This window comes from Podarcis melisellensis, assembly GCF_964234715.1.
Source record: "Podarcis melisellensis genome assembly, chromosome: 8".
NCBI classification, from domain to species: domain Eukaryota; kingdom Metazoa; phylum Chordata; class Lepidosauria; order Squamata; family Lacertidae; genus Podarcis; species Podarcis melisellensis.
In genome coordinates this window covers 85126775-85139053 of record NC_138540.1, presented here as the reverse complement: position 1 = coordinate 85139053, position 12279 = coordinate 85126775, and the positions used below count along the sequence as shown (strand labels likewise).

Genomic DNA, 12279 nt, shown 5'->3' with positions numbered 1-12279 from the left:
AGAGGCCAGAACAGAACTGAACTGAAGAGCTCAGTCAGCCTGCTTATATAGAGCTCCAGAACAACGTAACTGTAGCAACTTTCTAAAACTGTCCAATCACTGAACGTCACTTTCGATCCTTCATTTGCATGCAAACTATCCAATCACTGAACGTCACTTTCGATCCTTCATTTGCATAACTATCTACAGTATCCCCCTGCTGGCCCAGGGTGAGAACTTCAGTATATAACACCCAGAGCGCAGCGGGCGTTCCCTGCGCTCTGGGGGCTTCAGGCGGCTTCAGCGAAAGCAATGCGTAGCCTCCGGAGCCCGGGGGGAGCTCTCCCTCTACGCTTCGGAGGCTTCGCGTTGCTATCGCTGAAGCCAAGGAGCCTGCATTCGCTCCATAGGACGCACACACATTTCCCCTTCATTTTTTGAGGGGGGAAAGTGTGTCCTATAGAGCGAAAAATACGGTAATCATATCCCCTAAACTTCAAAAGATTTGGGGGGGCGGGGGGGCAAAGTTGTTGAGCTGACATGGGTTGTCATGCGTCTCAGACAGTATGCCGTTCTCCACCCGGACACTGCTTCCAACTGCAGTATTCCGGGTGTATCTGGGAAATTCCAGACATGTGGCAACCCTGCTTAATAAAAAAAAAAAAAATATTTATACCCTGCCCTTCCCAGCCAAGACCGGGCTCAGGGCGTCTAACAACCAATAATAAAAACAAGTTGATTGAAATACAAGTTAAAAAGCAAGATTAAAACCCCACATTAAAACATTAAAATGCAGCCTCACTATGGAGCCAGTTGGAACAATTATGGCCACCCCAAAAGAATTCTGGGAACTGTAGTTTGTTAAGGGTGCTGAACGTTGTTAGGAGGCCCCAAATCTCCCTCACGGAGCTTCAGTTTTGAGAATTCCCTGTAAAGAGAGATTGATCATTAAACTATGTGACCCCCAAGCCAAGGAGATAAGTAATTATATACAATCTTTAGAAGACAGCCCTCTATAGGGAATTTGTTTGCTGTTTGATTACATTTTTATGTATGTTGGAAGCCGCCCAGAGCGGCTGGGGTAACCCATTCAGATGGGCGGGGTACAAATAATAAAATTATTGTTACTAATATATATCTAAAAGGTAAAGAACCCCTGCAGTCGTGAACGACTCTGGGGTTGCGGTGCTCATCTCACTTTACTGGCCGAGGGAGCCGGCGTTTGTCCGCAGACAGTTTTCCCGGGTGATGTGGCCAGCATGACTAAGCCGCTTTGGGCGAATCAGAGCAGCGCATGGAAACGCCGTTTACCTTCCTGCCGCAGCGGTACCTACTTATCTACTTGCACTGGTGTGCTTTCGAACTGCTAGGTTGGCAGGAGCAGGGACAGAGCAATGGGAGCTAACCCCGTTGTGGGGATTCGAACCGCCGACCTTCCGATCGGCAATCCCAAGAGGCTCAATGGTTTAGACCGCAGCACCACCAGCATCCCGCGTACTAATATAGGATGCTTCTAATTTCATTGGAGAAATGTTGACGGGTATGCTACTCTAGGAATTGTATCACTGCAAAACACACACACTGCTAGGATTGCCATACACCTGGAATTTCATGGACATAGCCGGGATTTGGCCGTGGGAAAGTTTCTAGGTGGAAATTGCTGTAATGTCCGGATGCATGGCAACTCATGTCGGAAGTGTTGCTCTTTTGGCGAATTTCCTTTAAAATGGCTCAAAAACTTTAATTTTTTAAAAAAAGATTTTGCAAAAGAAGTTCAACAGCTTTGCCCCCAAAAGCTCAAGAACTGTGGGTATGCCCCACAGAGGAACCTACGGTCTTCAAACAAAAACACCTTGAAGGTCCCAGGCCACAGAGAGGTTAGGCTGGCCTCAACTAGAGCCAGGGCCTTTTCGGCTGCGGCTCCAACCTGGTGGAATGCTCTGTCACAAGAGACAAGGGCCCTGCAGGACTTGACATCTTTCCGTAGGGCTTGCAAGACAGAGCTGTTCCGCCAGGCCTTTGGTCAGGGCGCAGCCTGACTCCCTCCTTTGGCAACCTTTACAAAACTTTATGGCTGCCATCAATCTTGATTTTAATTAATTTTTATAATGTTTTTATAATGTCGCACTATTTTGGTGTTATTAGCCGCCCTGAGCCCGGCTTCGGCTGGGGAGGGCGGGATATAAATAAAATTTATTATTATTATTATTATTATTTGGTCTGTTTTTTTCCAGTTTTTGAAATATGGCAACACCTTTAGGATTCCGATGTCCCACGTCCAATCTCTCATGTCTCCAAAAATGCTCAACAACTTTTGTGTCCGGATTATTTTCATTTTTTGCAGTATGGCAACCCTACACACTGCCCCCCCCCCAAAAAAAGAAAAGAAAAAGGAAGACATTTCTCTGTCCCAGTTTCCACGTGAGTCAAACCATCATTAAAAACATCAAACTATGGTTGAACGTGAACCTGCAGAGTGCGGAAATCGCCAAAATGTCTGGGGAAATTCAGACGTATGGCGTCCAATGTAGATTTTGGCAGTTTTCATTAAAAATAGCTGAAAGACCAACAACAACAAAGCTCAACAACGATTTTTGAAATATGGCAACCCTAATTTATAGGATCATCAACCACGAAAGAGAGTTCCAGACTTCTCCGTTAAAAACCTAAGTAGGAAAAAAAGAAAGAAAGACCATGCGTAAACAAAAAACCTTCTCTTTCCCTAGAGGAGCGCAGCTGGCGTTCTGTTCCTTGACATCTCTCTGACAGACGAACCATCTTAGGACACCGGGGACTGGGCCGGATCCGTTTCTGTGCACTGATGTGTAACTGGAGCGGCAGCCCTGCTGTGGATGCGTCGCTCCAAAATAAAGGCCCTCTTCCTCCGCTCACAACTGATTAGCCTGCTCAGTCTATCCTCCTCACTTTCTGTCTCTCTGTCTCTCTCTCTCTTTTTATTGTGGCTCAGTGGCAGAAGATGTGCCCTGCATGAAAAAAAGGTCTCACGCTCAACCTCTTGGCGTGGGTCCGTTGAAACGATCCAGGCTGAATACCGGCCATGTCCAGGAAATTCTAGACGTATGGCAACCCTATTACAGTCACACCTCAGGTTAAAGTTGCTTCAGGTTGAGCGATTTCGCTCCTCTGCGACCCGGAAGTAACGGAGCTACTGTTTATATTTGGACAACTTTTCTGCTGTTCTTTATTGGAAGGAGAAAAACAATCATTTCCTTAATAACCATTTAAACCATTTATTTGACTAAAACAATAACATTATAGTATATGTATTCATGTTTGTTAACTGTTAACTGTATTCATGTTTGTTAACTGTTTGTTAACTGTTTTTGTTTTTTTAAAAAACAACTTAGACTGCGTTTTAGCACACATGAAAAACTTAAAACAAATCCTTGCTTCCTGATGTATAGCCTTTGGACTATAATGTAACTTAAATAGAAGCCTATATTTAGAAAGATTTTTCCTCCAAAAGCATTTTATTTTAAAAATCTATTTCAAATAAAAAAAATCCGATTCAAATAAAACAAACTGGTACCTTGGGTTACAGACGCTTCAGGTTACAGACACTTTCTGCTAACCCAGAAATAGTACCCTGGGTTAAGAACTTTGCTTCAGGATGAGAACAGAAATCGTGCTCTGGCGGCGCAGCGGCAACAGGAGGCCCCATTAGCTAAAGTAGTGCTTCAGGTTAAGAACAGTTTCAGGTTAAGAACGGACCTCTGGAACAAATTTAAGTTCTTAACCAGAGGTACCACTGTACCTGACATTTAGAAAACATCTGAAGGCAGCCCTGCTCAGGGAAGTTTTTAATGTGTGACATTTTGATGTATTTTTAATCTTTGTTGGAAGCCGCCCAGAGTGGCTGGGGAGACCCAGCCAGATGGGCGGGGTACAAATAATAAATTATCATTATTATAATATTATTAAGAGCCTCGTTTCCTTCCGACTGTGCCAGCTCTCGAGTGGAGGCATATATTTTATCCTTGTCGTTTAAAGACGGTGTGTTTTTTTAAATAATTGGATTGCAAGACAAAACACATGATAGAGAAAGCTTAGAAGAAGGAGCTTCCCAGGATATTTACAAAAAATAAAGGTCATGGGCAGCAGTGCCCCCCCCCCACCAAAAACTGGACAGGCTATCTCCCTTTCCCCTTCTCCATCTTGGCTAGGACATAAAGAGTCTGCTGGACCACCTGCTTCTGTTCATTATGGAAAAGGATCTGTTGTGTCCTGCCTGAGTCTCTCGCTGGCTTGGGCTGGGCTGGGCTGGGGGGGGGGGAGCATGTCCCAGCAACAGTTTTCTCTGTGGGAGCCAGTAAGAAAGCTGTGTTGCTCAGAGTGCCCTTTGAATCGAGAGCAGTTCCTAGGAAGGAAGAATGGAGTCGAGCATGGTGTGTGGGAACCGCAGGATTTTGTAGCCGTCCCCACTGCCACCTCCTGAGAGTTAAAAGTAGTCTTTGCATTGCAGACACTCGCCCCAACTTTTGCCTCCCGTCCACAGGGTTCATTTTGGTGTTGCTTCCCAAACATGTCCGGCAAGTAATAATAATAATAATTCATTATTTATACCATGCCCATCTACAGGGACACGGGTGGCGCTGTGGGTTAAACCACAAAGCCTAGGACTTGCCGATCAGAAGGTTGGCGGTTCGAATCCCCGCGAAGGGGTGCGCTCCCGTTGCTCGGTCCCTGCTGCTGCCAACCTAGCAGTTCGAAAGCACGGCAAAGTGCAAGTAGATAAATAGGTACCACTCTGGTGGGAAGGTAAATGGCGTTTCCGTGCGCTGCTCTGGTTTGCCAGAAGCAGCTTAGTCACGCTGGCCACATGAGCCGGAAGCTGTACGCCGGCTCCCTCGGCCAATAAAGCGAGATGAGCGCCTCAACCCCAGAGTTGGCCACGACTGGACCTAATGGTCAGGGGTCCCTTTACCTTTACCCTGCCCATCTGGCTGGGCTTCCCCAGCCACTCTGGGCGGCTTCCAACAAAATATTAAAAAACAGTAATGCATCAAACATTAAAAGCTTCCTTCAACAGGGCTGCCTTCAGATGTCAGTTGTTGTTGTCTTTGGTGGGACGGTGTTCCACAGGGCAGGTGCCACTACCTAGAAGGCCCTCTGCCTGGTTCCCTGTAGCTTTGCTTCTCACAGTGAGGGAACCACCAGAAGGCCCTCGGCGCTGGACCACAGGGTCCGGGCAGAACGATGGGGGTGGAGACGCTCCTTCATATATATTGGGCCGAGGCCGTTTAGGGCTTTAAAGGTCAGCACAACACTTTGAATTGTGCTTGGAAACGTACTGGGAGCCAAGAGCAAGAGGCAACAGGAGGACCAAAGAAATGTGCATGCAGAGCAGGAGAGGCGAGGCTTTTCCTATATCACACCCAGCTCTTAAAACCTTGCTTCCTGGCTCCTGCCCAGGTGTTCTGTAGCTCAGGGGTCCAGGCATCAGTCAGCAAACCCTGTAGCTTTGCCCAGCCTTGTCCACATAAATTGCTAGCCCACCTGCCCACATGTCTCTGTTTGGGGCATTTGTGGTGTACAACAGGGAGGGTGTGGTAGAAGCATTCAGAAAAGTTCCTGGTGTAGTTTCCTGGAAGCAATTTTTAACTCGCCGCAGGCAATTCTGTGAATGGCTAATTTATGCTTCTGCTAGAATCTCATGAAAAGGTTCCTGTGTCTCACAATAATACTTGATAAAAAATATGTTCATTTAGATAGGTTCCTTTCTGTATACACATTTTCTCAGTAGGTGTGTAGCGTGCAGAGGTTGTGAAACTCTGCAAGCAATTGAACATCATCCTCAGTAGATATTACTTCTGCGTAGATCTCGGGGGGGAAACTATAACTTGAGGCAATTTTAAATGATCTGGTTGGGTGTATCCTAGAGAATATAAAAGCGAGGCATGGGGAGTGGTTTTCAGGTGAGTGGGAGATAGATACAGAGGAAGACTTTCTTAATCAGAAAATCGGATGCAGGGTGAAAACTGGGGAAACTATAATTAGAAAACCACTTTGCTGTGCTTGCCCCGGAGAGTCCAGAATCTTCTGTTGAGGTTTCCATTCATGGCTAGGCGTCTTTTAGGAATGCCTTCCGCATAGAGAATATTCTGTTGCTGATCAAGGACTTGGCATCCCCAGGATCTCAGCCTTCTGAGTGTGCATTTCTGAGACCCTCTTCTTTTCTCCCTCAGGATGATGAAGTCGTCCTTCAGTGCTCTGCCACCATCTTGAAGGAACAGCTGAAGTTATGTCTGTCTGCAGAAGGTTTCGGCAACCGGCTGTGTTTCCTAGAACCTACCTCCAATGCTCAGGTACCTTCTGAGGAAAGGGCAGCTGGGTAGGAAATATCTATACTAGTTTATCTCATGGTTGGAACAGTCGATAAGATGATTTGACCGGAGTTTGGTGGTTGCCGTCAGAGTCAGGGAAATTGTTATGTCAGACCTTATAACAGTGGCCTGGTATGATTTGTTTGAGTGTCCGAACCAATGGCTTCACAATACCTCACAGGAAACAATTAGTAAATGAAATAAATAACAATTAACCATGGATTGTTTTCCAACAACAAACCGTGATGTGAAGCCATGGTCTGTTGAAGGCTTATAAACCATGGCTTTTTTCATTGTTCTCTGGAGTCATGTTCAGACTCAGCAACCTTGCTAAACCTTGCTAGTTTGGCCACTCCAGATTCTTGCAGAGACTTTGGAGAAACAAGCCGCCACTCGCTTGCTTGCTTTTCTGTTAGATTATTCATGGTTTGTTGAAGAAACCATGATCAGAACGAACTAGGGGCATACCATTATGTGCAAACGTATCCACTGGCTGGTAATAAACTTCAAGAGACAAGAAAACCTTGGTGCAAAACTCTTGTGCTTTGAAGGCCAGAATCTGATGTCCATGGGTTAGTGTGGTTCCAGTTAATCATGGTCACTGGGATATGAGGGTGGGGGAATTATAGGGGGGAGCAGACTGAAAGGGCCTGTGAGAGCTGCTATGTGGGTGAGACCTGCCTCGTAATCTGGCAATCTCATCAAAGTCCCTGGTCTCTCTGCAGCTCTCCAATAGCAGCTGTTTACCCCAGCCATAAAGTACTCTACTTCTGCACTGCCATTAAAGTGGGGTGTGCTTTGCAGTCTCTGACGTGCCCACCAAATTCACTAATTTGATATGGGAACCAAGGATTCAGAGATCACACTAAGGGTGGCCAAATTCTGTGCGTCTGCCATAAAATTTAGGGAACAAGCTGTGCCATTTTAGTGATTAAGATTTAACTTATATATTTTAACTGCTGTTATGTCTGTATTGTGCCTGTTATACCCAGTTGCAAATTTAAATGTATCCCTATTGTGTTTTATGACTTCCCTGATATTGTATGTGAGCTGGAACCAGTCTGTGACCGAAATAATAAATTTATTATGATGATATGGGAACACTACGCACCCAAGTTGTTTTTTTAAACCAAGCAAACCTGTGTTTTCTACACACACAGAAAGTCCCTCCAGATCTGGCCATATGCTGCTTCAGCCTGGAACAGTCCTTGTCCGTACGAGCACTTCAGGAAATGCTGGCCAACACGGTGGAGGTGGGTTCTGATGTAAGTACGGCTAACGTTTCTTTGTGAGCACACAAAGACATAATGGCCCCATCAATGTTGGGGCAAGGAACTTTTTTCCAACCTGAGAGCCACATTGCCACCTTCCAGGGTCCACCACATGCCAGCGGGTGGGCGTGGCCAGAGGCAAAAGGGGGTGGAGCAATGAAAGTAAACCCCGCCTCTGTACAGTAAAGGAGCTTCTGAATGCGTTCAAATGCCCTCTTGTCCATGCAAGAGTCACAAGGACATATCCCACCCAGGGAAAGACTGAAAAGCAAGACTGGTGGTATGTGTGGTTTGGAGAGAGTCCCAGGGGCCAAGTAGGGAGGTCTAGAGGGCCACGTATGATTCGCCGGGGGCCTGAGGTTCTTTACCCATGCTATACATATTGGACCTGACTGTTTCCATGGGTGGGAGGGTCTTTGTCCTAGAAACACATTTTAGGATTCTGATTGTGCCGCAGAGTTCTGCAGGAGTTCAGCCCCAACTTGCAAAGAGTGGCAGGATCCAGGCCGCTAGCGATGCAACGGAGGGGCTGTTACGTGTTCCCTCATTTCCCACCCACCCTCTTGCACAATGGGTAACACTCGGGGCAAGAGGCCTAAACAGGACTATGGTGCCGTCCGGGTGCCAGGCCTCCCGGTTCACCCCACAACAGCCTCCAACTGGTGTCAAATATTACCTGGTTATGTGGGTATGGTTAAGAAGACCTCTGCATGCATGTTTGGGGATGGGGTGAGAGCCGGCCTGAGCCCCGTCTGCAATGGGAACACCTGGAGCAGGTATGTGTGGTTGCAGCGGGTGGGTGGCGGCGTCTCTGTGATGCTGTGCCGTGTCCGCCTTGGCATGTGGTCTGAGTATCAAGCGTGGTTTATGTTTTCTTCCTCTTCTTTCCTTTGGCTTCTCAATGCTGCTGGCTGACCCTCTAGGGTGTTGACTTGGACAAGTGGGTAGGTGCCAACTTCGATGCCGTGATCCCACCCACCCACCTGTGCCCCTTCCTTTCTAAACCCCTTCTCTGCCTTTTTCTCCCTGACCTTGTTTTGCTGTGTGCGCACACCCGTCTCCTCTCCTCTTCCTGGGGGGTTCCCACCTCCCCTTGCTTAGCCAGGAGCAGGCGTGTGTGGCAGGACTTAGGAAAAACCAAGCGATCTGGGGTTGGGGTTGCAGAGTCCCACAAGGGTCCCTCTGTCGGGCTCCCAGGACAAAGACCAGAATCTTGCTCATTTTGACCACATGCAACAAACACCCAGCTCTCCTTCCCGCCCCCCCAAAGCAAATGGGTACCTTAAAAAAGCAAATGGATATGCCTCTATCCATTTCTATCCATGGGACCAATGCCCAGATACTAGGGTGGGTGATGAGCCAGCTTGCATCTTCTTTTACTAGCTTCAAACCTGTATCTCTAGCGACAGTCTTGACGTGCAGAAATTTAAGAGGTGAAGCTTTTCCCGACATGGCTGTCATGTGAAGGGGAAAAGGATTCGTTGCTTGATTTCTGTGGGTCAGGCTGCTGCGAAAGGCACGGAAGTGGGATCAGTAAATCCTTTCGTCGAGCATGAAGATGGAGGCCTCTGGCCAGAAAGGGTTTCTTGCATGAACAATCCGCTTCAAGGGGCTTCAAAACCAAGTCCCAAAAGTCCATGGAATTCTGCTGTCTGGAGAAAGGCTGTAGATCAGCAGTAGGGCTTTGCATGCGGAAGGTGCCAAGTTCAAGGCCTGGGGTCTCCAGATAGGGCTGGAGGTCCTTGCCTGAAAGCCCAGAGAGGCTCTGCCAGTAAGTGTAGACTCTACTGAGCCAGGTTGGTCTGACTCAGTAGAAGGCAGCTCCCTGTGTTCCTATATTACACCCTCTCCCATTCGATAGAGCTCAGGTACCGCTGCGTTTGAGCAGCAAGCGATGTCTCCTTGCATGAACAAGCTTCTCTCCACTTCCAAAGGAACTGTATTGTATTTCCGGTCCAAAGAGGGTGGCATTTCCTAGCTAAACTATGGAACTTGCTCCCACTGACTCAGATGGCTTTGAAAGAGGATTAGGCCACAGTCATGGAGGAGACAGCTATTGATGGCTTACTAGCCTTGATGGCTGTGCTCTGCCTCCATAACAATGGCGGCAAGCAATGTTTCTGAGTACCAGTTGCTGGAAACCACAGGGAAGAGGGCTTTTGTGCTTGGGGTCCGACTTCCAGGTTTCCCCAAAAACACATCTGGCTGAGAACAGGATGCTAGACTAGGTAGACCATTGACCTGGTCTAGAAGGCTCTTATTCTGTTCCTGTTATAGTCATATCTCATGTTACGTCTGCTTCATGTTATGTTCTTTCAGGTTACGTCCCGCGGCAACCCAGAAGTACCAGAAAGGGTTACTTCCGGGTTTCGCCGCTCGCACATGCGCAGACGTGAAAAACGACGTCACGCGCATGCGCAGAAGCAGAGAATCGCAACCCTGCTGCTGCGGGTTGCGTTCCTTTCATGTTGTGAGCGGGCCTCCGGAACGGATCCCGTTCGCAACCAGAGGTACCACTGTAGTGTTGCGCAAGGTTGGATAGCTCAGTTTTGGGAATGACCTTCTAGGCGAGAGCTTAATGAGAGGCAAGCGGGGGTCTCTTGTCTTTCTCCCACGATGGAAATCAGGTGGAACCCCCTTTCCCTCTAAATAATTGCCCTCTCCCTCTCTCCTTCGAACTCCTCATCCCTTGATCCGTCTTCCGACACACTTCCTCTTCCACTAGACTTTTCCATCCTTGGCTGTGGTTACTCCTACCTCAACCCAAACTCCTCCATCTTTTTCCTGTTCTCACTTCATTGCATGGTTCCTACATGTGAACAGGGAGAGGCTTGCACCCTGGGGCTTATGTTGCAAGCTGGTGATGGAGCACAGTATGTCAAAACTAGTGTGGTTCGCTTCCAGTTGTCCTCTTCCTTCAAGCACTCATCTTGATTTCTGTGCATCCACTGTTTATTGGGTGTTTATTCTGAATTGTTTGGAGGGAGGTAAGAGAGCATCATGTCTAGGGGGTGGGGCGAAATTCTCTTCTCCCTTGAAGGCGGACCTACTTAATTCACACTTTCTGAAACAATGTTTGAAATGAAACACAGCTGTCCTTGGAAATTCACACTTCTCTGAATTTTGCAACGTGGCTCTCGATTTAGGTCAGGGTTTGTCAACCTGGTCCCTGCCGCCCACTAGTGGGTGTTTCAGGATTCTAGGTGGGCAGTAGGGGGTTCTATGGCACAAGATGAATCCTTCTTCCATTGAGCACTGGTGGGCAGTAAGGAAATTTTTGCCATCGAAAAAGATGCATTAGTGGGCGGTAGGTATAAAAAGGTTGACTACCCCTGATTTAGGTGATGTGTGCAAAAATGCATACTCCATGCTAGAGTGTGCATAAAGCATACATATATTGGTGAAAATAGTGTGCAAAAACTCACTGTATACTAGGGGAAGTAGTTTTGCCAACAAATGTGCAAGTTAGGCAAAACTGTCTAAAAAATTGTGTGTTAAGGAAAAGCCACACTAAATTATGGTGAATTTTCGTGTGGACGTTAAAAACAGTTTCAAAAACAGATGTGGAGCGGTGAACTTAGGACTGGAAAAATGAGAAACCAAGAAGAACGAAAACTGACACATTTACCAGTTTCCCTAATCCCACCAAGCAATGGTTGTCCTTCACTTCCCGGTGCGTTTTTCTGCCATTTCCCTTACCACAAACCAACCAACCCTGATTCCTTATTTATTTGCTTTTAGTAGTGGCTTTGTTGCACAGGGGCACAAAATCCACTTTAATCGTGCGGCCTGAATTTTGCCGGCGTGCAGTTGAATCCCACCCACAAAATAGCGACAGTATGGAAGCGGCCGAGGTGTTTTGCACTGTGAGAAGAACCAAGTTGCTGGGATCTTGTTGTGTTTGATCTTACAAGACAAGATGGAGCCACGATGGGCAGTGGGCCTACTCCCCATCCCACCCTCCTGTGATGGCTTGTATTCTTTGCCCCCACCCTTGCGCTGCAAAATGTTGGCCATGCCCCTCCCTCCCTGGTGAGAGCGCTGCTCAGGAAATAGCGACTGGTGCCACAGTGAGCTGCAACATTCTTCTACCAGCAACTAGGTTCCCATGATCTCAGAATGCAGACTGCCCTGATAGTGATCATGTGAACTCCGCAGGGAATTATGGGGTAGCACCCATGAGGCACTGGCTTTGCGCCACCTACATGGGTCGTGCCAAACCATAGGGCATGCTCCCTGCCTGATATATTGGGTTAAAATGGGATAACACCCAGTATTGCTGCTTTGAATTTAAATTTAACAGGAAGTTGGGCTCCCTCTCTTCTGGGGTTGGATATACAGTCCAAACAAAGCGCTATAGACGCATGAACTGCAGCAATTAAAAGTGCTCAGTAACCATTACATGTGCTGTAATCACATGGTTTTTAAGGCCCAGGTCGTTAAAATCCGTGCCACAGCAATGCAGACCTGCTGTAATGATCGCACAGCAGTTGTTCCCAAATTGTGCATGATTTCAGATCCCTGCAGGACGTAAATTGATGAAATAATAATAAGCGTTTCCTGTAAGGTCCTGGACATGCCCCTCTTTAAATGATTCTATGCGTGAGTGTGTGTCTTCCTTCGGGGTGAAGAAATGGTTCAGTCCACACCTGTTGCAGAGACACACCAGTGCGGTCCGTCCTCGG

The 12279-nt window shown here is 47.4% G+C and overlaps 1 protein-coding gene across 9 annotated transcripts in view; it reads left to right on the top strand.

Moving 5' to 3' along the window:
- RYR1 (ryanodine receptor 1) overlaps window positions 1-12279 on the top strand; it is a 213709-nt gene that overhangs the window by 28607 nt on the left and 172823 nt on the right. For 8 of the 9 annotated variants that reach the window (XM_081921862.1, XM_081921863.1, XM_081921857.1 and 5 more), the window contains exons 2-3: window positions 6186-6305; window positions 7484-7588. In XM_081921862.1, the coding sequence (XP_081777988.1) occupies window positions 6186-6305; window positions 7484-7588 (225 nt within the window). The remainder of the gene's footprint in view (window positions 1-6185; window positions 6306-7483; window positions 7589-12279) is intronic. The other variant, XM_081921856.1, reaches the window with a different exon arrangement.